Below are 27,819 nucleotides of genomic sequence, written 5' to 3' on the forward strand. Positions count from 1 at the left end.
CATTGTGATATGCCTTTCAAATGGTAGTTTCCCTGAAAGCAGCAAGTTTCTACAGTGCAAAATACAAAGCAAGAAATTCCTGTTTTATTAAATGAATATAAAAATGTCATAAAATTCATATTGTTAGCAACTATGGTAGGTTGCAATAAAACAGTGAAATGGATAGTCCTATGAAATATCGTTAGATCAAACTAGTTTACGCAAGTTCACTAAAGGAATGTCACAATCAATTACATAATCAGAAGCACCATGGGACCAAAGTTCAATGACGTTTGGAAGATATACGTTTAAATAAAAGCAAAAATGACAAAATAATGTAATGACCATTAACTAAAGTTGAACCCCATTGAATTGAAGGCAAATTACTGAACTGACACAGAAACTGTCTTTTGGCAGAGAGCAATTTGCATAACCAGCATGTATTCAAATTAATTTATTGGGCCCTATAAGAATTTGTAATCCATGTTATAACCAAATCACTGTATTATTGAATGATTTTTCATGATGCAAAAGAAAGCCATGTATTGAAGTTGAGCCTAAAAAGTTTGAAGTGTTCTTCAATTGTATGTAGATCCAAAGAGCCATAGCTCCATACCGATAGATCATTAAAAATATTAAAAATATCAATGCTAATGGAAAGACTTTACATTAGAGATTTGGTAGGCAACAGAGTAGTACTTACATTAGAACTCTGCAAAGCCCATTAAAACACACTAGGTGTAGTGATCCGACCTGGATACCACATCCAAGGAAGAATACATTAGCCTTGGCAGGTGCACATAGTAAATTTATCAAAATGGCATCAGAGGTCAAATTACATGGAGTGATCCAATTTTCTATAAAGTAAAAGCAGAAACAGTTTGCAAAATCATCAACCAAAGTAAAGTTTTTAGTGTGGACGAAGGGATAAAAGTGGCATATGATATAAATATGAACAGTAGGTGTTGGGTATGTTGTAACCAAATCCCTTCAGTGCCATACAGATGGAACCTCGTTGCAAGAACAACATCTAAGAAATGGAGACCAATTTGACCCATATTCATATCTTTTTCAGATCAGTTACAGAGGAGGACTAGAAGAAGCGAGATAGCAACTTAAAGTCTAAATATTCACATGTAAATAAGGAAATAAGGAGCTGGCTTGAGGGGAACACACAAATCCAAAAAGGTACCATTATAGCATTTTGGCCAAACAGCACAAGGCATTGTGAAGAACACTTAAAATTACCTGACATTTCCTGACATCTACCTACATTTTTGTCCCCACCCCAAAACAAAATATTAGCAATGAGTGTGTCTGGCAATTAGAGTTTTGACAGATTTTGTAATCTTGCAAAAATCTGTAATGGACCACTTTAATAACATCTACATATGCAAATCATGCCTGGAGATGGCATACAATCTATTCTAGACGCAGGTCTGATCACCCTGCGGTGGGCCTGCTTTGACTGAGGGTGTCTTGTGATAAAAGGCCGAAACACCCAGTGACGTTGAGGTACACATCTGAAGATGTGCCTGAATGGTAGCACCTAGTGGTCATCCCCAAGAACAACACCAGTCAATTGCAGTGCAAACCCCAGGGATTGTAACATCCAGTCCTACTAATCAATCTATTGAAATAAGAATGCAAGCAATACCACATTGAAAAAGTGATCAAGCTTGAATGCCATCCATTCCACTGCATTACAAGTTTCAAACCTATTCTTAGTCTCTAAATTTCCAGAAAAATAAACTCATGATTTTGTACACCTCAAAAAGATAACCCCCTCATCCTCCTGTGCTCCAAGGAATAAAGCCCTAGCTTGCTCAACCTCTCCCTGCAGTTCAAGCCCTTGAATCCTGGCAACATCCTTGTAAATCTTTTCTGCACTTTCCAGCTTGATATCTTTCCGATAACATGGCGAACAAAACTGAACACAATACTCTAAATATGGCCTCACCAATGTCTTATATAACTGCAACTTGCCCTCCCAACTACTGTACTCAATACTCTGACTAATGATGGCCAATGTGCTAAAAGCCTTCTTGACCACCCAATCTACCTGTGAGGCCACTTTCAAGGAATGTGTAATGTCTTCAGCAATGTGATGGAAAGTGCTACTGACAGTGCTATTAAGTGTCATTTACCCAAATAACCTGTTCATCAATGCCGATTTTACATTTGGCAAGAATAACTCTGCATCAGACCTCAAGTTGTCAGTCTAAAGACAAACCAGAGAATTGAATTCCAGATAAGGGATGAGAATGGTCCCCTGTACAGAGATTGCATTTAACCAAATGTGGCATCAAGGAGCCCTGGTAAACTAAAGTCAGGTGCCATCAAGGGGAAAACACACCAGTGGATGGATTCATAACTAACAAAGGTTGATGATTATGGGTTTTAAGTGCAGTGTCTTAGGGATCATGCATTTTCAGCTGCTTCAATGAACTTTCAATCATAAGGTCAGAAATGGAATGTTCAATCATTATACAATGCTATTTTGTTTGTAACTCCTCAGCAAATGAAACAATACCTGCAAAATTTGGCCACGGTTCAAGCATGGAATGGTGTATGGAAAGTAACATTTATGTCACAAAAGTTTGAGGCAATGATCACTTCTTCTCAGAGAGAAAGTTTCAAAACCATCCTTGACAGTAAACAACATCACCACTGTCAAGTGCCTCAACAACAATGCCCAAAGGGAATCTCAACTGATGCAACCACAAACACAATGGCTACAAAAGCAGGTCAGAGTCTGAGTAAGCTATGAGTGGTTGAATCTAGACTCAAAGCCACTCAACAAAGCATCTACCCATTAATTCCCTCCACCACTGTGGTTGGGGTGGGTGCAATCCACAAAATGCATTGCAGTTACTAATCCAACACCATCTCCCAACACTCAACCTCTTTCACCAGGTGAAGATTTCCTTTTAAGTCATACCCTATTCTGACACGGCAATATTTAACCTTTTCCTTATCACTGGGATTCCCTGCCCTTCAGAATTGTGCAAACAACCTCAAAGGACATCAGTGGTTCAGATAGGTAGCACTCTTCTTTTTAAACGGTCATTAGTGATGGCATTAAACATGTCAGCAGTGCCATATTACTCTGGAAAATAAATAAAAGCAAATGCCAACAGTGACTGCAGATCCTTTTGAAACCACCTCGTCGCTCAAAGATTAAACGTTAATAGTCCCAGTCTGCAACCTGAAATTATTACCTTCAGCAGATTATAACTAAAATATAATATTAACTACATTTTTCAACATTCTCAGAAAGTGAGAGCTTCCGAGTCCCTTCAGATAATTCTGAAATTAATCAAGTTCATTTCGGATAAACAAAATACAATTTTACAAAAAGTAAAATTACAGACACTCCATCAGACCTTGCTCTTTGTGGAGCAAGGTTTAACATTGATTCCTGTTTGTTAATTTGATTACTCTCCAAGAATAATTTAATATTATACCATTTTCAAAAAATATGCTGTTGAACAAGGAGGCGATTTATAAACCAGATGAGCCTGGATAACACTAACAATTTCATACTAGCTAGAAGTGCAGCATATGAAACGAACATATCATTCCAAAATGCAAAGTTTGCAAATTATTTTCCAAACAGCTCGATACAAATGAAGCATTTGGTTCCCTGCTGGGCAAAACCAGCAGCACTTAAAGGAATTAAATCCAAAATGAAAAGTTGGTATCAGTAATAATCATTGTAAAACACCTAAATTATTCTAAACCCAACAAGTTCACTTATCTTTCAGGGCAAAGATCTGCTGTCCTTACCAATCTGGCCCTTGTGCAACTCCAGGCTCACCCAAAGTCCACTCTCAACAGCCTTTTAAACCCTGGCAAGCTACTCAGTTCAGGGAGTAATTAGGGAAGAAATAAAATGTTGGCCATAACAATGAAGCTCACATCCAATGAACAAATATCAACCTACTTAGTTGCCAGCAGCTTGTTTCCATACAATATTGGCAGAGATTATATAACAAGCCACATAATCTAGAAATAAATCATTATTCAGATTTGGAAATCAAACTCAAACTTTTTCACTTCAACGTTGGTATTCTGTGCTCTAAAACGAAATTAGTTTCAAATATTTACTGAATTCTAATGTGATCATTTTCTCAACGGAATCCTAAATGTGTAATTGCAAACACTGTTTATTACTGCAGAACTTTGCAGAATATAAAACTCTTTTTATATATTATCTGATTGAACTTGGATCCATTGCATTCCTGCTTGTTGGAAGGTCATCTGTTCAAGCTGCACATCAGAGATTTGACACACAACTGAAGTCACATTCAATTGAAGCAGTGTTACTTTAGTAAACAAATGGGAAATATTTTCCTAATATACTCTGCATCTTTTATTCCTCAATCCATTATTAAAACAGATTTTCTGATTTGTTTTCTTCCATTTTCTAGGATATATGTATAATTGAAAGCAGTGGATGAACTGCGAGGGCCATTCCTGGGTGAAGGCCAAGACCACTGCGTACAAGTCAAAGAATCCCAATAAGAAAACACTATATTCTTTGCAAAGCCACCTGGAATGCCAAGGGACAATACCCAGACAAACTTATAATCACTCTGTCTAATCACTCTCACTCCTGCCGACTGTGGCAAGGCCTAGAGAACATAACTGGCTGCAGAGCAAAGTCAGGCAGCATTGCCTGCTGAAATGGCAGAACCCTCCCTGATGAACTATGCTCGCTTTGAGCAGGTCCAACAAGGTGATAACATTTGTCCTGTCAAGACTCAAGTATACCTTTTCTCAGTCACTTTTGCAGAAGTTAGTATGCCTTAATGATTACCATCCAGTGGTCTTGACATCCACCATAATGAAGTACTTTGAGAGGCTGGTTACAGCACACATTGCATCCAGCCTACCAAACAACCTTGATCCACTGCAGTTCGCCTACTGCCACAACAGGTCCATGGCTGATGCCATCTGCCTAGCTCTACACTCATCCTTGGAATACCTGAATAAAGGTGAACTCGTGGAACTTGGAGATAGCTCTCCCCTCTGCAACTGGCAGTACACACGTGGCAGTAATACCAACACTCTGCACGACAGTTCCAAAACTGATGCATTTTTCTGAAGATGCAGTGCCAGAAGTATGAATAATAATCCCAAGTGTGTGAAGAGGAACAATCACTTCTTTACAATCTACACCAGTAATTATAATAGCAAGCATTATTACATTCTTGGTAAGTTTTGTACCTGCTTGCTCCATTTTAGCAATCAGTGCACACGGATTCCATCTCTTTAGAACTCCACTCTCATTTTAATATTTATCCCCTTCAAAAATTTGAGGACTTTGCACTTAGCTACAAAAAGTCATCTTCTACAGCTATATTATGACACTATATTAATTTATCCACTTGTCTAATTTTATACTCCCATTCACACCACTTACCTTGTCATCGGCCTGTGTCATTCGCCATTTTTCATATGGTTTTTCAAAGCATTAGTAAATATAATGAATATTTGAGACTTCAACACAGAACCTTGCGGGATACTACAGCATTGCCATTTCCGATAAGAGAATGGCAATTGCATTAATGTACCACTAGCCCAGAGAAATTAATGACTGTACGATCAGTTCAAATTATACCATGGTTGCTGGGAAATAAATGCACCGAATAAACAATGAGGAAAGTTAATCAGATATGGCCACCATGAACCTCGTGTGTTCTGTGAACCCGTCCGATCCATTAGGAAAGTGGGTCATCTTTATCTCATACACCTCATACCCATCTTTTGGATAACTTTTGACTGCCTTCTGAAAAGGTTAAACACACTTTCAGTTATGTAAAACTGCTGTAATAAATTTTAAACTAAAGAGCCTACCGAGCATCAACAATGACAGGGCATCCAGAGTTGACACACATGCAACGCCCGAAACCAGTCAATGAGAAAAAGTTGTCCAACAATATTCATGACATGACTGAGTACAAGAGCTGTTGCACAGACTATTTAACTAAATGAGAAACATACTTTCAGCTTCTGCCCTACTTGCTTGCATCACTAAATTGAAGATGTGTTTTTGAACTATCTATAGCTCCACCATGGTGCTCCAGAAGAATATCTTTCCAAAATAAAGAAAATTGACCATATGCCCCAATCATTCTTAATCATTAAGTGAACGAACATGACTGGAAATTGCTTGGCAACAGTGCTCTCAAGTCACATTTACTGGCCAATAACCTGCCCACTTCAGTTTGTTTTACAACCTTGGTCCAAAGAACTGAATTCCTCGATGAAATCGAGTAATTGCCTTTAACAAGCAAGCAGTGATGTAAGTGAAATCAAGAAACTCTGATTCATTTCATGAAGAATAATAGAAATAGTTAAATAAAATGAAACAACTTGTTGATCCACTTTAGGAGGGCAGTAAAGAAATTATTGCAACTGGGTCAAGGGACACGAATCAGATGGGAAAAAGTCAGCATTTTCTTCCCCCCAATAAACTGCAGTCAACCATTTGGATTTAAGACTAACCAAAAGCATTATGTTTTTTTATCTATTGTCACCATATTTTTTAAAACTCCATTTTAGGTGCCACAATGTAATTTGAACTAATTCACTGGATCAGATCAAGCCTTGGAGTTTTTAAGCCAATAACCTTAATGATAACTATGCATTTTTATATCCATATTAAAGGTGTTTAAGTTCCACCTACTTGCTACTCCACCTCCAATATTACAGGAGACAGAGCTAGGATGAAAACAACATGAAAATCAAAAGAAAATTCTGCAATGCAAAGAAAGAACTTTAGGTTCCAAAATTGACAATACAAACGTAACTGATTCGAAAATCTGATTTTTCGTAAGGTTGTGGCTATATGCTCCACTTAAGTTTGTCAACAATCCAGAGTTGATTATTTGCTTCGGTGCGACAGGTGAAATCTAATTCCATTCTCACCATGACTAAGTTTTACATTTCTTGATGCATATGTCAGCACTGTCAACATGGAGTTAAGTCAAATCAAGAGGTAATTTGCTTAATCCAATGGATCCACGAAACCTAATGCAATATTCAAAAGAGCAAAATGTTTATGAAGAAATGTTCCCCTTTGGGACAGCCTTAAAGGGCCATGAATACAAGACAATCTCTAATATATCCAAAGTTAAGAAAAATTAGTCATGGGGAGAATATGGAATTGGATTTCACCTGTCGCAGTGAAGCAAATGATACAGATTTGTTCAAATGACAAGTATCACAGGGAGAAATGCAGGGGCCACGGTAGGTTAAAAATAAAGTTGAAAAGGGAAGATGTGGACATGGGGCATGGACACCAGGCAAAATGAGACGTTTCTTGCATGCCCAAAATGACAATGCACACCCAACATATAAACAAATTCACACATTGTGACAGCATTACATTATTTTCTTATTATGTTACAAGAATACATAGGAAACCAAGCAAAACAATTGTAGGTTCCACTTGATTCATTTTAAGCATGTCTTGGGGGAAAACAGATTAATTATGAGCACCTGTAGTGCAAATCAGTAAACTTGAGCACATGGACTGCAACAATTGAAGCAGTAGCTGCCCTTCAATAGCTGAATATCTAAATGCAAGCCTTTATGAAAATTGGGAGATGAAAAACTTAATTTTAAGCATTAATTTTATTTCTTTCCCAGTTCTGATTATGGATCTCAACCCTGAAACATTAACACAGCTTCGCTTTTCAGAGCAGCTGAGTGTTTCCAGATAACTTATATACTAGTTTGCAGTTAGCTGATCTCATGACAGCAACAATAATTAGCTCACATTGGCCATAAATGTCCAAGCTGGCAACCGGACTACAATTGGCTAAAAGTGGAAGTAACGATCATTGAATATTATTTTCTGCTCAGCTCTGATACATCTGCCTCTATTCCATATTCTGATCATAAAAACACAGAAGGTTATCTGGACCTTCCAGCCTGTTTCACTATTCATAAAGATCAAATATTTTGATCCATATCGGTATAGAATTATGTGAGATGGGCAGTCGAGAAGGGACTGATTTTTTTTCTCATGCCATTACGGGCAAAGACATTATTTGGACTACAAACCTGTTGTGCCAAGAAACAAAAGTTTTTACAATAATTAACAATCTCACTAATTATTCCAAAACTAGAATTTAGATATTTTTGTGACAATTGAATTTCCTAGAATGCAAGATTGAGAAGAGTTACATGATTTCTTTTTTAATAAAAGAACAATTTTTACTCTACTAAAATAGTGATAAACACATTCTGCTGCATAGGTAGAACATTTGCAGGAATTCAAATGGAGAAATTTTGAAAAAGAGAAACTTTGCCATATGAATAATTCTTACAAAAATTGGTTTTTTTTTAATGAAGAATAAATTTTGTATTTCTTAGCATCAAAGTTTTTTTTTAAATCTGAAGGTACTATGGTGTTTCCTGACATTCACGAGGCAAGCATTCAGAACTGTAGCTTCCCATGAATTTCATGTAGAATATAGAATATCAACAAACCACGCCTTGCAAAGTTGAATAATGTGATACTACTTAAAATATTAACTGGGATAGTTTTTTAATTTAGCTCACGATAAAATCACAGTTAAAGTATTTGCTCTAAAATACTTTGAGTATTTTAAAGTACTCTTTAAAATAGAGTACTGTCCAAAGTATTTTCAGGTCAGAAAGTAATGTTTCGTACATTAGCCTTCATCTGTAACTAGTTCATGACATTGTCAAATGAATTGGCCATACTCAACTACTCTAGACGGGAGTAATAAGCCACCTATGTGCCTCATTGCAGTCTGTGCAGAAACTTGCATTGTTTTTGATCAGGAATTCCAAGACTGACCCTGTGATTATTAGTAATTCTCAATATTTTCCCAAACTAGGATGAAGTGAGACTTGGAAGGGACCACACCAAATCAGCCTGTATGATTAATTTAAATTACTGAATTACAGCACTGCAGCTCTGTCCAGGATGAAGCTATTCACTCAAATCATGTAGTAGAGCTCAAGCTACTGCAGTAAATGAAGTAATAAAAAAGATTATTTCTGTACTTTTGACGTATAGTTTGAAGATAGTATAAGTGCATCAAACAGAAAGGTGGCATTCTAAACAACTGATCAGTCTTCATTCTTTGTAAAATAAAACTGAGATCTCAACCACATATGCCAATTAAATATTACAATTCTTCCCAAGAAAAAGTTCACTTTGTGCTCCTTTAGAACACTAACACTTGGTTGCAGATGAATAACTAGGTCCATTATTTCTTTCATTACCTGAGCATAGCATGGTCTACAAAAAAAAACATTTTTGGTTCATGGATTTCCAGGTAAAAAAAAAAAAATCTGTTCTTTTTTTATGAGTGTATTTTTCACATAAATTTAGTGAAGTGATTTGTAGTAAGATCCAAAATATAGTAACGGTACATAGGAATTTCATTCAAATGAGAAAAGATTGAGTAACTGCCAGGAATAAAATCAGTGGCGAGAAGTGTCCCGAATTTGTTCTGTGCTGATCAAATATACTCTCTGAAGAAACTGTAATAAGCAATTATTCAGATGCCAGTAAAGGGAGGCAATTTAACTGTGCTGGGGGAAAACAAAAAGCAACGTCCATGCTGTCAGCCATCCACACATGTGCACCCTTTGCGTGGATCCAGATGGAGCCCTGCCAAAGAGAAGTTGAACCAAGCCAGGAAAGCAGAATTTTGATTTATCCTCATTTAACAGGGATATGTGGCAGACAACCAATGAATCAATATCTTTAGTCATTTTCCCACTTGTTCCTAAACCTGAAATAATGTAAATACAAATTTTAATATGCGAATTCCCTTGCCCTACACGAATTGGCATTGTGTAAATGGGTGAAAATTCTAAATTGCCAAATATTGAAATGTTTAATATCATATATAACACAAAAACATTAGTGCTGTAAGTGGGCTAAAAACCACAAGATTTAATGTAATTTTGAAACTATGCCCACCCAGAATAAATCAGCACCAATTGAGTCAGGGCTTGTCATTATACTTTGACAGCCCCCAAATTTAAATCCCCAATGTGTCTTTCATACCAGCAATCAGTTTTTCTTTGTCCAATCTTAAACATACCCTAGTCCAGTTATCGCATATGATCAAAGTATTACTCATATGGGAAACATTCTATTCATTATAGCAATGTCAACAGAACTGCAATGTATTTCTTCAGGATTTAGACTTTCTTGCAGTGTTGTAAACTTTGTCCAATTGATACAAATTCTTCATTTTAACATCTGTATTGATTATGCCAATTTGCAGACAAAATGGAGACAAATGAAAAAATGTTGGCCACATTACTGCAAGGTACTTGGATTTTTAATGTATGCAATTTGTAAGGAACTACTCTCCACTGACTGGATTTTCTGTTTCTAGATGGAAGAGGTTGCATTATTTTGGTAAAACCTGTTTAAAGAATGGCAAAAACAGGCACTTACCCAAGTAAAATTAACTTAATTTCTATACAAATGACAGTATGCTGCAATTCTGCGCACAACCACCCTATGTGTCTGTTCTCTTCTCAAATTAAAATTTTAGTGAATAGTTAAGCTATCTAGATGACAGTGGTAATCGCTTGGCAGAGATGGGCTCAGTCACTCTGTGGGGTCAAACACTGGATCAATTCAGCATTGATTACTCATTGAGTGAGCCATTTGCTAATTGCTCAGGCTCTCATTTAAAATGGCTATTCATTCAAAGTACAAGATACGCTAAATCACTTTAACATTCTTCACATCCAAGTATTGCTTGAATCACTGCAGAGAAATTGAAAGGAAGCCCTATTTTACAAAAATGAAATAATAGTTTTATGAAAACTAGTTAAAAGTTTTAGACCTGATCTCTGAGATGAGTAAGGGGATTAGAACAATAATTGTTTATCTTTGCCTTCCAGAAGCTTCAAGATGTTAGAGGTATATAAAATCATAAAGAGAATAGACAGGGTAAATACACCCAGAATAGGAGAATCAAGAACCAGAGGACAAAGGTTTATGGTGAGAGGGAATAGATTTAATAGGAACCCATGAGGCACCTTTTTCCGCACGGTGGTGGGAATATAGAACAAGCTGCAAGAGGAGGCAGTTGAGGCAGGTAATATAAATATTTTTAAAAGACATTTGGACAGGCAAATGGATCGGAAAGGTTTAGAGGGATATTGAGGGATATGGACCAAATGTGGGCAGATGGGCCTAGCATTAATGAGGCATCTTGGTTGGAATTAATAGGTTGGGCCAAAGGGCCTGTTTCTGCGCTGCATGACTCTATGACAAAAAATAATCAAGTGGGGTTACATGAGAATATTATTCAAGCCTTGATAAACACAACATAGAAAATCGACAATTGTACGCAAAGCAGAAGTTTTATAATCCTCAGTTTGGTTAACCTTCTGGACCAGAGGGCAGGGCTAAACAAGAAGAGGAAATGGTTTCATCCTTCAATAACCCTTCTGTTAATTAACTAACCAGCCCCACATCCTGGTGAGGCGTTTCAGCAGAGCACAATTGGAGAATGCCAAGATGGGAAGAACTTCAAGTTCCACAGAAATTTTCAAATCATATTTTCGAAGACTTTGATGAGGATCAGCACAGACTTGATCAGATCTATCTTTTTGTCTTTGGAACTTGATGCTGAATCAAACACAGTTACACTCTTAAATGGCGAATGCCCCCAGTGGTTAGGTGCAGTAAATTCAACCATTTCCAAAAGCTGTTCGCAAAAAGAATATTTGTCCTTCAAATTAGTCTTTCAAAAATAAAAATAAATGTTTTGTCTTCTATTATGCTTTCAAAGGAATGTTTAAGAAGTCAAAAGTGTTGAATATATTTAGAGTATAAGCCACAAAATAAATGTTGTCACTTATACTGGAAACATGAAATAACTTGTTTTCTAAGAATCCCACGTGCTTTTAATCACCATTCCCTAATAGGATACCAGATAAGTTGGCCAAAGCAACTTGAAAATTAAAATCTTTCAAGCCGAAATGGTAAACTGAATTGGTAATAAAGCATTAATAGTACAGCCGATGTGAATGTACAAATATGCACAAAACACTTACTTCAGCTGGATCATCAAGAAGGTAATTCAATGTAACGTTTTAGGCATTGAGGAAATGTCAAAGGTGGCTCAAATATTTAGACATTTAAAGTTTTCACGCAATGAACATCATGTGGAATGATTTTTCCAGCAATTGGTGGTCAGACTTCAATGAACCCAGGAGCATAATGCTTTAATAGTGAGACACCAATTTCAATGCCAACCTTTGAACACGTGTGGTTTTGGTTACATCAGCCCATCATTGCAATTGGATGCAGATCAGAGGCACGGTATTAAATCAATAGACAAAAATAATCAGCAATGTGTTCAATTTCTGTGCATTTTTGCTGATCACAGAAAACATCAGTGATCCATACTGTCTGCATTCTTTCCTAAAGGATATACAGCTTTGGAGATCAGCAAGTCTACAGGGAAAAAATAAGCACTAGAAGTTTTAAAATCATGGTATATGAAGACATTCGTGAAAAGTACTTCAGGAATATCGTGAAAAGTACTTCAGGATTTTTAACTCAACATATATAATTTAAAGTTTTAAACATAACTCCCAAAAATTCATTACTTTCAAAACGATTTACATTTAACTTGCATTATATTTGACTTCCCCATCCTCAAAAGAGTTTTTGCTTCCATGTTGTTCCATTGATACCGCCAGATGACTTCAGTAACATTCCCAAGCAACAGTTAATGCATTTGCTTCAACAGCAAAAGTCAACATGATATCCAGATACTAGAATGACAAACAAATCAGTGAAGCTCACTCACATTGCCTTTGGCCAGTGTACTGTACATCTTATAACCCAAGGGTCAAACTTTTCAGTCTGTGGCCTGGTTATTCACTAGATGAACTAGTCTAGTTCATCCCCAGGGAACCCACAAGTTTTGTGATAACCAAGAGGTATTCCAGGAACATGAACAATTCAATCTCAGAAATTAAAAGCTAACTACTTGTGTGAAAGGTTACCAGTGCTTCCCCCCTGGGCAAAACTGCATCAATGTCCACTGCATTGCTGGTGCATTCCTTTCCTAAATATCATGCTTGCTTACCAAGTTAACAAAATGGCCATTCTTCAGTGACGCAAGCAGCAGTATTCTGCCTTTTGGACGTTAACCTTTCAGCACAAATTAGTTTTGCAAACAAGATAAAATGACCCTTTTTGCACAGGGGGTTGTACATCAAAAACCTTGGCGAAAGTCAGATAATTAAATACAGTATCGGAGTCAGGCTTCAAGATTACACGTGCATTGGGGAAATCAAGTCACTTGACTGCCAAAATGTACACTAATGTCACGTGTCCATGTGGTTTTTTTGATTCATAACTGTGAAATTAATGGTTGCAGGGATTTTTTTATTATACCTCAGATAGAGGTTTTAAGAGATATTTTGTAGAATTGTATTTCTGTGTTAAACATACCTGCCCATAGTTGTCTATTCCAGTAACTAATCTATTTAAATTTAATAAATCAAAGGATGTCCTTAAAGACTGGCCAAGGGTTGACAATCCTACAGCTTGAAGATTTTTCAATTCGTTCATGAACGTTGCATGGTTTTCCTTCCAGCCAGCCTGAAAAATAAAATATTTCAGTCATGCTCTCTCATTTCCTGTTCAGAAATCCTTCCAATTCTTTCATCACGGTGCATGGAGACAGCTTCCGCAGGTCATTTTAATAAGATGTCAACACAGAAAAAGCATGGAAATATGAGATTAGTAACTTCACAATATAAAAGATTTTAAAAATGCCACATTTTAATAGAATTTCTATTGTCAGGCTTCACTTCATTTCATTTGTCAATTGTTGCACAAGTTTAAATAAAGGCATTAACTCTTGAAATGGGAATAGAGCCGTAGAGCTGATATAAACATGCACCGCACCAAGTAACTGGAATGTTTATGAATCTTCATGTATACGGCCTCCAAAAGCATTTCAACCCAATTTAATTGATTCACCTCCAGTGCCTAAGAGGTCACTTATTTAAGCAGAGGCAAGAACTAAAAGGACAGCCAATTTTATCCATTAGAACTCAGGTTTGCACTCAGTCTAGGCCGATTTAGCTAATGTCATCCATGCATAATGCATTTTTAATAAAAGTCTAATGGCACAGCTACATATCCTACTGGTTCACTAGCATACCCCTCCAACAGTGCCCTCCATAATGTTTGGAACAAAGACCCATTATTTATTTATTTGCCTCTGTACTCCAATTTGAGATTTGTAATAGGATAGAAAAATCACATGTGGTTAAAGTGCACATTGTCAGATTTTAATAAAGGCCATTTATATACATTTTGGTTTTACCATGCAGTGTTTATGCATAGTCCCCCCCCCCCATTTCAGGGCACCATAATGTTTGGGACACAGCAATGTCATGTAAATAAAATTAGTCATATTTAGTATTTTGTTGCATATCATTTGCATGCAATGACTGCTTGAAGCCTGCAATTCATGGACATCACCAGTTGCTGGGTGTCTTCTCTGGTGATGCTCTGCCAGGCCTGTATTGCTGCCATTTTACGCTTATGCTTGTTTTGAGGGCTAGTCCCCTTCAGTTTTCTTCAGCATATAAAAGGCATGCTCAATTGGGTTCAGATCTGGTGATTGACTTGGCCACTCAAGTACTGACCATTTTTTAGCTTTGAAAAACTCCTTTGTTGCTTTAGCAGTATGTTTGGGATCATTGTCTTGCTGCAGAATGAACCGCCGGCCAATGAGTTTTGAGCATTTGTTTGAACTTGAGCAGATAGGATGTGTCCATTCACTTCAGAATTCATTATGCTACTACCATCAACAGTTGTATCATCAATGAAGATAAGTGAGCCAGTACCTTCAACAGTCATACATGCCCAGGCCATAACACCCCACCACTGTGTTTCACAGATGAGGTGATATGCTTTGAATCTGTATGTTTGTGATGTCATTTGTGAACGGAGCACCAAGGCACATTCCTTGTATATGCATACTTGGCCAATAAACTTATTGATTCATTCATCTTCGAAGGTATTTATTCACAAAATGCTGGAGTAACTCAGCAGGTCAGGCAGCATCTCAGGAGAGAAGGAATGGGCGACGTTTCGGGTCAAGACCCTTCTTCAGACTGATGTCAGGGGGGCGGGACAAAGGAAGAATATAGGTGGAGACAGGAAGACAGTGGGAGATCTGGGAAGGGGAGGGGAAAAGAGGGACATAGGAACTATCTAAAGTTGGAGAAGTCAATGTTCATACCACTGGGCTGCAAGCCGCCCAGGCAAAATATGAGGTACTGTTCCTCCAATTTCCAGTGGGACTCACTATGGCACTGGAGGAGGCCCATGACAGAAAGGTCAGACTGGGAATGGGAGGGGGAGTTGAAGTGCTCAGCCACCAGGAGATCAGATTGGCCAACGTGGACTGAGCGCAGGTGTTGAGCGAAGCGATCGCCGAGCCTGCGTTTGGTTTCGCCGATGTAAGTTGACATCTGGAGCAGCGGATGCAATAGATGAGGTTGGAGGAGGTGCAGGTGAACCTCTGTCTCACCTGGAAAGACTGTTTGTGTCCTTGGATGGAGTTGAAGGGGGAGGTAAAGAGATGTCAGATGTCAACTTATTTACATTGGTGAAACCAAACGCAGGCTCGGCGATCGCTTCGCTCAACACCTGCGCTCAGTCCACGTTAACCAATCTGATCTCCCGATGGCTGAGCACTTCAACTCCCCCTCCCATTCCCAGTCTGACCTTTCTGTGCCATAGTGAGTCCCACTGGAAATTGGAGGAACAGCACCTCATATTTCGCCTGGGCAGCTTGCAGCCCAGTGGTATGAACATTGACTTCTCCAACTTTAGATAGTTCCTCTGTCCCTTCCCAGATCTCCCACTGTCTTCCTGTCTCCACCTATATCCTTCCTTTGTCCCACCCCCGACATCAGTCTGAAGAAGGGTCTCGACCCAAAACTTCGCCCATTCCTTTTCTCCTGAGATGCTGCCTGACCTGCTGAGTTACTCCAGCATTTTGTGAATAAATACCTTCGATTTGAACCAGCATCTGCAGTTATTTTCTTACACATTCATTCATCTTGAGCAGTTCCTTCTCTCCTCCATACTTTCTCTTGCCATCATTCTGATATAAGGTAATCTTCGTCTCATCTGTTCACAAGTCCTTTTTCCAGAACTGTGGTTGCTCGTTTAAGTACTTCTTGGCAAACTGTAACCTGGCCATCAGATTTTTGCGGCTAACCAGTGGTTTGTATCTTGCGGTGTAACCTCTGTATTTCTGGTCATGAAGTCTTCTGCAGACAGTGGTCATTGACAAATCCACACCTGACTCCTGAAGAGTGTTGGACATCTGTCGGACAGGTGTTTGGGGATTTTTCTTTATTATGGAGAGAATTCTTCTGTCATCAGCTGTGGAGGTCTTCCTTGGCCTTCTCGTCCCTTTGCGATTAGTAAGCTCACCAGTGCTCTTCTTAATGATGTTCCAAAGAGTTAATTTTGGTAAGCCTAACATTTGGCTGATGCCTCAAAGTTTTATTCTTGTTTCTCAGTCTCATAATGCCTTCATTGACTTTCATTGGCACATCTTTGGTCCTCATGTTGATAGACAGCAATAAAGGTTTCCAAATGTGATGGAAAGACTAGGTGCTGAGAGCTTATCCTGCATTAAGGAGGCAATTAAACACACCTGAGCAATTACAAACACCCGTGAAGCCTTGTGTCCCAAACATTATGGTGTCCTGAAATGGGGGGACTATGTATAAACACAGCTGTAATTTCTACACTGGGAAACCAAAATGTATAAAAATGGCCTTTATTAAAATCTGACAATGTGCACTTTAACCACATGTGATTTATTTTCTATTACAAATCTCAAATTGTGGAGTACAGAGGCAAATAAATAAATGATGGGTCTTTCACCCAAACATTATGGAGGACACTGTAATTAACCGCGGTACAGGAATTAGGTTAAAAGATTAGTCAGTCTGGCTGACAAAATACTAGGCCAGGACGCATACGCAGTCTAACTTAAAGGAAGTAGGTGTATCATCACTGAAATGTCCAATTTCCTTCAAATTGCATGCAGCACAATAGCACAGCTGCTGCCTCACAGACCTGGGTTCAACTGTGACCATGTGAGCTCCTATGCACGCTTGTGTCTCCGCCCAACCCCACATACCATGCGAGTTGGTAGGTTAATTTGTCACTGTGAATTTCTCTTAGTGTGTAGATGAGTGTTAGAATTTGGAGGGGGGGGGGGGGAGTTGATGAGAACGTTGGGATAATTATTTTAAAAAGACGATTAACATGTAGGATTAGTGTAAATGGATGGCTGATGGTCAGTGCGCTCAGGATGACAGAGGGCCTGTATCCATGCAATATCTTTCCACGACTCTACTGCCTTCCCACCATCTCCCCTCCATAATAAAACCAATCAAGATTTTTTCCAAACAACAAAACCCAAATGGAAAATCAGCAGCACATTTTTGATGCTGTCCTTTTCACAGAACAATGCATCAATTCAATATAAGCCACCTAATTTAAATGGTGCCTATGGTGCAATAATATCCCAAGGCATTTTTGTAGGAGTTTTATAAACAAAGTATGGCACAACCATGTTCAGGCAGATGACCAAAAACTTTCTCACAGGTTTGTTTTTCTTGAACTGAGAGGCAGAAGGCTAAAAGATGGAATGTCTTGGACTTCAAGGCAAGCTTTAGCAGCATCTCCAATGGTCAGAGATGATCAAAAAACAGAAAAAGGGTGAAACACAGATTTCTGCAGGCTGAAGACCACTGGTAAAAGTCATGGCTATGAACAAAGATTTTTTTTTCACTTGAAGCTCTGCTTAATTGGAAAACAATGAAGATCAGCAGGCCTGGAGATAACAGATGAACAGGTCAATGTGAATTAAGACAGACAGGCAGATGCAGGAACATGGAACAATGTGAATTGAGAGAGCTTTGAATGACCTTAACTTTATGAGTATAAAAAGCGATATCAGCCATGAGTGCGTTGAAGTCACCATTTTGAGGAAACAAAGACATGTGAGGTTTTATCAGCACTGGGGCAGGGGTAAGCCATGTTGCAAAGGCAGAAAAAGGACATTTGTAATAATGCTTCAACTTAAGGTCTTTTTGAAGGCAGTACACAGATTGCTTTAGTTTTCAACACATGCCATGGAAATTTGCCAGTGATGGCGTCCACTGCATCAGAGTCTACAACAAGGGCAAAGACAGTCACTGCAGCCTTCCAGTCTGAAAATTGTGAAAAACGTGTGCGCAAAGAAGGGTGGGGAAAACAGTCTATAGGAACATGGTGGTTACATTACTGGATTATAAATCCAAACATCTGGATTAATGGTTCATGAAAACAAAAATTCAAATCCCATCAGAGCAGCCAAAATATTTAAATACTATGAATCAGTTATGATGTCAAAGAAATAAAGTGGACTGTTGTTATAATTTAAATAGTTAACCAACCTAACTGCACCCACAACCCAAGAATGAAATAAAAAAGTTCTGTGTTTCTGTATAGTCTTAAGTGTATCTTTGGATATGGTTGTGAAAAAATATGGAAATAATAAATTGTTACTGCCACAGGAGGTAACCATTCAGCCACCCAAAGATTAGCCGATACAAACTCAGCCTCCCAACCACCACTTCAAGTCTCTTCAACATTCAACTAAAAAGCGCTCCAGACTATATTCAACCTTGATGTCATATTCTCCAATTCTACTTTAAGCTACCTGTTCATTCTATTTGAGGACTTAGCTGCACTTTACTAATACCATCTGCTCCCATCTCAGTCCAACCATGCCCAAAAACCTCACCCCCATCTTCAGGAAACTGAACTATTCCAACACTCCTCACTGACCTACCTCTCCTCCTATTCTTCATAAAACTATCATCTAAACTTTACTGCCTGCATCCAAATCTCACCTAATTTCATTTGTGCCCTACCTGGATGTTTGCTAATCTAGTCACTCCCAGAGAAGTAATGTCTCTCTTTTTAAATTATTATACTCTTTTCCCTTCCTCCATCCAAGGAAATAATCCATGGCATTAGCCACCCTCAGTAGTGTCCTCCAGTATTACGCCCCTTAAAATATCATGCTTTGGCACATCGCATTGACAATCCCAAAAGATTTTATAAATATATAAGGGGAAAAAGGGAAACTAGAGAGAGAGTGGGACCCCTCAGGAATCAAAGCGGTCAACTCTGTGGAGCCACTGGAGATGGACAAGGTCCTCAGTGAGTATTTCTCCTCTGTATTTACTGAGGAAAAGACAGGAGGACAGAGGAACTTGGGGCAGTCAATGGAAGTGTCTTGAGAGCAGTCAGTGTTACAGACAAAGAGGTGCTGAAGGTACTATCGTGTATGAAGGTAGACAAATCTCCAGGTAGACTGATCAGATATATCAGAGAACATTGTGGGAAACCACGACGAAATTGCAGGAGCACTGATTGAAAATTACAAGTCGTCTTTAAATACAGGAGAGGTGCTGGAAGATTGGAGGGTGGCAAATGTGCCTTTCTTCAAGAAGGCCTGCAGGGAAAATGCTGGAACTATAGGCCAGTGAGCTTAAAAGTTGGAAAGTGACTAGAAGAGTATTCTGAGGGATATGATATACAGGTATTTAGACAGACAACGTCTGATTAGGGAAAGTCAGCATGGTTTTGGAAGTAGGAGGTCGCGTTTCACAAATCTGATTTTTTTGAAGACGTGGCCAAAAAGGTCAATGAGGGCTGTAGATGTTGTATACATGGACTTCAGCAAAGCATTCGACAAAGTCCTGCATGATTGGCTGCTCTGGAAGGTTAGATCGCATGGGATCCAAGGAGAGATAGCTAAATGGATAGAAAATTGGCTTCGTGGAAGTGATTGGCTTCAGTGATGGTGAAAGGTTACTTCTCAGACTAGAGGCTTGTGACTAGTGGTTCAGTGCCGGGCCCGTTACTCCTTGTCATCTATATCATTGATTTGGATGAGAATATACATGGCAAGATTAGCAAGTTTGCAGATGATACAAAAGTGGGCAGTTTTGCAGATAGTGAAGATGGTTGTGAAAATTTGCAGCAGGATCTTGATCGATTGGCCAGGTGGGTTGAGCTATGGTTGATAGAATAGAGAAATGTGAGGTGTTGCATTTTGGGAAGTCTAACATGGGCAGGACCTACACAGATAGGGCTCTGGGGAATGTTGTAGAGCAGAGGGATCGAGGAGTGCAGGTCCAAGGTTCCTTGAAGGTGGAGTCGCAGGTAGATAGGGTAGCCAAAAAGGCATTTGGCACATCGGCCTTCATCAGGCAGTATTAAATATAGAAGTTGGGAGGTCATGTTACAGTTGTTTAAGATTTTGGTGAGGCCGCATTTAGAGTATAGTGTTCAGTTCTGGGCACCATGTTACAGGAAAGATGTTGTCAAGCTGGAAAGGGTACAAAGAAGATTAACAAGGATGTTGCCAGGACTAGAAGGTCTGGGACTCTATTCCTTGGAGCACAGGATGATGAGGGGTGATCTTAGAGGTGCATAAAATCATGAGAGGAATAGATCAGGTAGATGCACAGTCTCTTGCCCAGAGTAGGTGAATCGAAGATCAGAATATTTTGGAGGACCAAGAACCAAGAAGACATAGGTTTAAGGTGAAGGGGAAAAGATTTAATAGGAATCTGAGGGGCACCTTTTTCACACAAAGGGTGGTGAGGGTATGGAACAAGCTGCCATAGGAGGTAACTGAGGCAGGGACTATCCTAACATTTAAGAAGCAGTTAGACAGGTACATGAATAGGACAGGTTTTGAGGGATACGGACCAAACGCGGGCAGGTGGGACCAGTGTAGCTGGGACATGTTGGCCGGTGTGGGCAAGTTGGGCTGAAGGGCCTGTTTCCACGCTGTAACACTCAACAACTTCTGCAGTTCTGACCCGCGAACAACTCTAAATTGAAGAAGGGGTAGGCCATTTAGAACGGAGATGAGGAAGAACTTTTTCAGTCAGAGAGTGGTGAAGGTGTGGAATTCTCTGCCTCAGAAGGCAGTGGAGGCCAGTTCGTTGGATGCTTTCAAGAGAGAGCTGGATAGAGCTCTTAAGAGTGAGGGGGTATGGGGAGAAGGCAGGGACGGGGTACTGATTGAGAGTGATCAGCCATGATCGCATTGAATGGCGGTGCTGGCTCGAAGGGCTGAATGGCCTACTCCTGCACCTATTGTCTATTGTCTATTGACCAGAAACATCACCCAGTCCTTCTCTCCAGAAATGCTGCCTGCCCCACTCAGTTAATCCAGCTTTTTGGGTCTATCTAAATAGAAAAGTTCCATCACTCAGACGCCACGACCCAAAATTCTGGAAACCTGCCCCTAAGGTTCAGAATCTCTTTCTCCTTATCTAAGATGCTCCTCAACATATACTCTTTTGATCAAGCTTTTAGTCTTGTGCGGTTCAGTGCCAGAGTTTGTTTGACAACACTCCTGCGAGTTGCCTTGAGACATTCTGCTCCATTATAAGATGCCAAGTTGTTGTTACCTAAAATCGGAAGAAGATATTTAAAAAATAATAATTTAACAAGATTATCCTTAATTTTGAGAGTAAATTTCAACATTTGATTCAAGGTGCCTTGCCATCTTACAGGAGTATCTTATTTAAGGATGACAGTAATGCCATCCCTAATTGAACCGAATAGCAGTAATAGTAGCAAGCCATCTTGAATCACAAAAGGACTTTTGGGGAAGCGAAGACAGACACAAAAGGCTGGAGTAACTCTGCGGGTCAGTCAGCACCTCTGGAGAAAAAGCACAGGTGACACTTTGCGTCTAGACCCTTCTTCAGACCTGAAACATCACCTGTTCCTTTTCTCCAGAGATGCTACCTGCTGAGTTAGACCAACCTTGTGTCCGTCTTCGGTTTAAACCAGCAGTTGCAGTTCCTCCCTACACATTCTGGGAAAGGAATATGGAAAGGAAGATCTTTCAGGATAAAGATCAAGAAATTGATTTTTTTAAAAAATAATTCCAAGTCTTTATAGCGTCTGACTTGGAGGAAAGCCTATCAGTAGGTGTGCCCGCATTTTATGTTAGCTGTTGTGAGGTGTCAAAATATCCTGGGCAAACAGCTGAAATGTTTCATCGGGTGGCTTTCCCCTTTAAGCAGCAAGTGTGAGCATTTGATTTGGATTGCCCTCCCCTTAAAGGAGCAAGTTTGCGTATGTGACAAAGACCGCCCTTCCCCTTTAAGGATCAAGTCTGCCACACATCCTTGTGAGAATGAATCACCAGGGAGCGGACCGACTTCACATTCAGTACAAAGCAGCGGACTTGTTTTGAAACTCCCCAAGTTAGCTTCCCACCAGCACCCTCCCACTCAGCTAATTTTGTGAAACGAGGCGGCGTATCCGCCATCCCCCGGCAGCTGTAGCCCAGCCTCAGAGGAAGAAGTCGGCCATGTTTGAGGTGCCATGGCGGAGAGACAGCCACAAGCCTCCCCTCCCTTCTTACACAACTCAATCAATGCAAATCGATCAGAGTCTCGTCCTTCCTTTCCCCCCCTCCTGCTGCTCTCCCCACAACGTTAGCGCCAGGGCACGGGTTTTACCTTAATACCGTAGGGCGGCTCATCGAACGACACCAACATGTACCTGTCCCCGCGGCTGCCAGGGTCGCGGGCCCGCAGCTGTGTAGAGACGGGGAATAAGATGGAGGGGGAGAGAGAGGAGACAAGTTAGAGGATCAACCACCGGCGCCACTGCGGGGCCTGAGGCCTGTCCCCCAACCCGTTTTTTTTTTTCAATAATTAAAAACAAAACTCCCATTGCTTTTAATTCCTTTTTTTTTACCTTCATGAAGGTCTCAACCGCGCCTTTGGCTATGTCCAAGTAGGTGGTGCCCAGATGGGTGCGCTGGCTCATGGAGGCTGACGTGTCTATGAGGAAAAGTAAGATGGGCATGGTGGAGGGGGGCAGTTAGGGGGTCAACCCCGGCGGGGTGGGGGAGCTGTGTGCTGTCACCAGAAACCCCTCTGGACAGGCGGCTGGTGGGGGTAAAGATGGACGTGGGGAGGGTGCCCACACTCAGGGGAGGCGGGGTAAATGAGACCCGACTCTCCACTCAGCTGGACACCGACCGCTGAAGTTTGAGGGGGTCAGTGGAGGGAAGGGGCTGTGGGGGTCTCGGCTCTGTTGTGTCTGCCTTTTACCTTTACCCCCAAGCCCTTCCCCCCCCACCCCGTGTGGGCCGCTCCCACGCCCCACCACACACCGCGCTATCTATCTATCCAGCCGCGACTCTCCGCCTTGCCCTCCCGTGTGCCTGTCCCTCTCTTAAATGCCGCTCGGCACAACTTTGCTTCTCGTTTTGACTCCCCCTCCAATCCACCCACCAGACCCACGTGACTTGTCGCCGCCGCGGCCTCCCATTGGTCGCGGGCAGCCCCCCTTCGTTTGCATATTCCGACGCGCTGCTCGCGCTGGGGGGGGGGCGAGCCCGTGCCGGGGCGGCCGTGCGCATGTCCGCGCGGCACAAGCGGGCAGAAACGCACACGTCAGCCGTCGCCAGTGCGCATGAGCAGCTATTTTCAAATCACCCAGCCTTCCAAAACGTCCCGAGTTCTGCGCGTGCGCAGTGGCGACAGATGCCCAGACGAATCGGAGGTGGGGAGGTTTGTGTCCCGGTTCCCGGCGATCTCTCTCCTTCTCGGGCATGCCTCGGTATCGTGGACGACTTGCTTCCACTACGTTTTTTTATGTGTCTGATGAAGCCGTTGTGGGAACTATGGGCACGGGGAACTTAGCAGCTCAAACCCACAACACAATCCCTGCGAATGAAGCAACTCAGATCAACAGCCCAATCCCAGGGAATTAAGCAACTCTAATCTACACCCCAATCCACAACGTAATGTTGGGAAAGTGCAACTCCTCTCTTCCACAGTCCTGTCTTTTGGGGAGTACAACATAGGAATTAGAACTTAGAAAATTGGAGTGGGAATAGGCCATTTGGTCCTTTAAACTTGCTCGACAATTTATCGCTCTTGGTTAATCATTCAAATTCAGTAACCAATTGCTACCGTCGCATATTAATTGATCTCTTCAATCTTTCAAACGAAATGTGATTCCTTCTTCGGTATATTCAATTATTTGGCCTCAAATACATTCAGTGGGAGAGAATCCCATGGGGTGAATACATTTCTCCTCATCTCGTTCCCAAGTGGCTTACCCTATGTCCATGGCTTCTGCCCACCAGGTTCTGCACTTCCCCGTCATTTTTTGCACTATTTTTTGCACTTATTGTTTGTATGGTTTTATATATATATATATATATTTGTTTGTTTATTATATTTTTTACAGAGAATAATGTTTAGATATTCTGTTATGCTGCTGCAAGTAAGAATTTCATTGTTCAGTCTGGGACATATGACAATAAAATACTTTTTACTCTTGATCCGACATCGATCTGTCTATTTGCTTCAGGATTTTGTAAATTTCAATGAGATTCCTCTCACGGTGCTAAACTCCAGTAAATATCAGTTCTGTCATCCCAATTTTTCTACATATATCATTCTTGCGATCCCAGGAGATGGTGAACCTTCACTGTATTCCTTCTAACCCAGACCATCATCTGAGAAGTCAACTAAAACCCCACATAGTACCTGCCTAGACCCTATAGGTTGTAGAGAGACATCCCTGCTCCTGATTTCTCTCACAATGAAGGCCAATGTGCAATTTTCATTTGTAACCACCTAATGCTTCTGCATTACTCCAGTATGTTGTGAATAAATACCTTCGATTTGTACCAGCATCTGCAGTTATTTTCTTATAATGCTTCTGCATGCTTCATTTCATTCACTGGAGTACCAGGACACCCAAGTGTCATTGCACCTCCCCCTTTCCGAACTCACCATTCAGATAATAATCTTCCTTTCTGTTTTTACCCAAAAAGGGATAACCTCATATTTATCCACATTATACAACATCCACCATGTGTTTGCCCACTCACTCAATCAGGAATTGATTTCCTTTAATTCCTTCCTTTCACTCGATCCAAGATAAAGCCCCAACACCCTAATCAATCTCTAGTCCTGTTTTGGTAAACATAAAATTACATCACTCTCCCATCAGCTGTGTGTGAAAATTATAGTCACCCTTGATTATTGTTGAAGGTATCACAAAAAGCTGGAGTAACTCAGCGGGTCAGGCAGCATCTCAGGAGAGAAGGAATGGGTGACGTTTCGGGTCGAGACCCTTCTTCAGATTATTGTATCCTATTGCACATTCCACTGATTTCCTGTGTGATGCCATCCTTCACATCACCATAACACTCAAAAATGATTTCCTGACCTTAAGTTGGATTTAATATTATCTAAATTTATATCATTCCTCACTATTAAGTTAATCTATTTAAAAGAGAATGCAACCTTGCCCCTTCTCCTTTTTGCACTCCTTCCTAAATCGTAGGAGATACAAGGACTGGCAGATGTCTTTACAAATAAAGAAACAGAGTGCTGAAATAACTCAGCTGCTCAGTCAGAGAGGGTCCAGAGGAGGTTTACAAGAATGATCCCAGGAAAGAATAGGTTAACCTATGATGAGCGTTTGTCGGCACTGGGCCTACACTCACTGAAGTTTAAAAGAATGAGGGGGTACCTCATTGAAACATACAGAATAGTGAAAGGCTTAGATTGAGTGGATGTAGAGAGAATGTTTCCATGAGTGGGAGAGTCCAAGACTATAGGTCATAGCCTCAGGATTAAAGAATGTTCTTTTACGAATGAGGAGAAATTTCTTTAGTCAGTGGGTGGTGAATCTGTGGAATTCTTTGCCACAGAAGGCTGTGGAGCACGTCAGTGGATATTTTTAAGGCAGAGATAGATAGATTCTTGATTAGTACAGGTGTCAGATGTTGTGGGGAGAAGGATGGGGAATGGGGTTAGGAGGGAGAGATTGGGTATGCAAGCAAAGAATGTTACTGTGACTTGTCACATGTGTTAATAAAACATTAATTCATTCATATCAATTCCCCTCATGGTTTTACACACCTCTATAAGAACACTCCTTAGCCTTCTGCATTTCAAAGAATAAAATTTTAGCTTGCCCAATCTCTCCCTCTGGCTCAGGTCCTCGTGTCCTGGCAACATCCTTGTAAATCTTCCCTGTAATCTTTCCAGCCTAAGGACATCCTGCCAATAGCAGGGTGACCAAAACTGAACACAATGCTCCAAATGCAGTCTTACCAATATCTTGTACAACTGTAACATAACGTCCCAACTTCTATACTCAATAGATAAACACAAAGTGTGGACTAACTCAGCGGATCAGGCAGCATCTCTGGAGATAAAGGATGGGTGATGCTTCTTCAGACTCAATTGAGTGTAATATTTAAATTTAATATATTTAAATTCTATACTCAATACCCTGACTGATGAAAGCCAATGTACCAAAAGCCCTCTTTACCAGCCTACCTACCTGTGATGCCATTTTCAGGGAATTGTACTCCTGTACTCCTAGATCCATCTGCTCTACAACATTCCCAGTGACCTCCCTTTCACTGTGAAGGCCCTGCCATGGTTTGACTTCCCAAAATACAGCACCTCATACTTATCTGCATTAAACTCCATTAGCCATTCTTCACCCATGTGCCCAGCTGATCAAGATCCTGCTGTAATGTTTGGAATCTAAGGTGGGTAAGGTCTCTTGCAGACCCCCTCCCCTCACCGCTATTGTTCTCGCTGCCCACGTCTTTTTTATCTCCACAGCTGCCTGCAGTTCCTTACCGTATCCTCCTCTTCTCATTGCCACCGCTGACTGAACCATAGTCCAATCCCAGGGAGTGCAGCAGCAAAACTACTGAATGAGAACAACATTCCAATGAAAGTTTGTCACTAAAAACATAACCTTGTTTTATTTCTTCACAGTTGCTACTTGATGCCTATTTCTATCATGTTACTTTTATCATAAATTTCCAGTTGCTGTAATATTTTGCCTTTTTATTACAAGATGGTAGAATACTTCTGCTCTGGATAGAGGGTTGTCACTGAGGGAAAGGAAATAATAAGAATTTTGGCATCTTTAACAATAGGCCAACCGCAAGAATGAAGCAGATCTGACCCATAGCCCAGTCCAGGTTGTGTAAAGAAATGGAGGAAATAGTGGAGACCCTGACCACCATTGTACAGTCCTCTTAGGCTACAGGATAATTACCAAAGGACAGGAGGAATGCTAATGTGATGGCTTTACTTCAAAAGAAGAAAGGGTGAGACGAGCCCGATGGGATCTGACTTACATGAGTGGTGCAGCTTGGAGATTTTATGCCTCCCGAGGTCCTGGGTTCAATTCTGACCTCTGTTGCTGCTGTTGTGGATTTTGCATGTTCTCTCCATGACCACTGGGGTTTCTTTCAGGTACCCTCCCCCACCCCCTCCATCAATGAAACGTGGAAGACACCAAATTAATTAACTACTGTTAATTGACCTTCATGTATAAGTAAGAAGAGTAAGAAAATAACTGCAGATGCTGGTACAAATCGAAGGTAGTTATTCACAAAATGCTGGAGTAACTCAGCAGGTCAGGCAGCATCTCAGGAGAGAAGGAATGGGCGTTCACAAAATGCTGGAGTAACTCAGTCTGAAGAAGGGTCTCGACCCGAAACGTCGCCCATTCCTTCTCTCCTGAGATGCTGCCTGACCTGCTGAGTTACTCCAGCATTTTGTGAATAAATACCTTCATGTGTAAGTAAGTGATTGAATCTTGTGGTGGGGGGAGTTGTTGAGAATGTGGGGAGAATAAAAACTGGTATCAATGTAGATTATTGTAAA

At 40.6% G+C, this 27,819-nt stretch overlaps 1 protein-coding gene across 5 annotated transcripts in view; it reads right to left on the bottom strand.

Moving 5' to 3' along the window:
* LOC144598886 (integrator complex subunit 6-like) overlaps window positions 1-23,318 on the bottom strand; it is an 81,259-nt gene extending 57,941 nt beyond the window's left edge. For 3 of the 5 annotated variants that reach the window (XR_013547921.1, XM_078409438.1, XM_078409443.1), the window contains exons 1-3: window positions 22,850-23,318; window positions 22,609-22,686; window positions 13,469-13,618 (exon numbers count right to left, since the gene is read on the bottom strand). Coding sequence is in view for 3 of the 5 variants with exons in the window: in XM_078409438.1 (XP_078265564.1) it covers window positions 13,469-13,618; window positions 22,609-22,686; window positions 22,850-22,960 (339 nt within the window). In the remaining 2 variants the exon portion in view is untranslated. Of the gene's footprint in view, window positions 1-682; window positions 695-13,468; window positions 13,619-22,608; window positions 22,687-22,849 lie in introns of those variants that run through there. The other 2 variants (XM_078409439.1, XM_078409441.1) reach the window with 2 other exon arrangements.
* Between the last annotated feature and the right edge of the window lie 4,501 nt (window positions 23,319-27,819).

The sequence above is a fragment of the Rhinoraja longicauda genome, chromosome 12 (assembly GCF_053455715.1).
Source record: "Rhinoraja longicauda isolate Sanriku21f chromosome 12, sRhiLon1.1, whole genome shotgun sequence".
NCBI classification, from domain to species: Eukaryota; Metazoa; Chordata; class Chondrichthyes; order Rajiformes; family Arhynchobatidae; genus Rhinoraja; species Rhinoraja longicauda.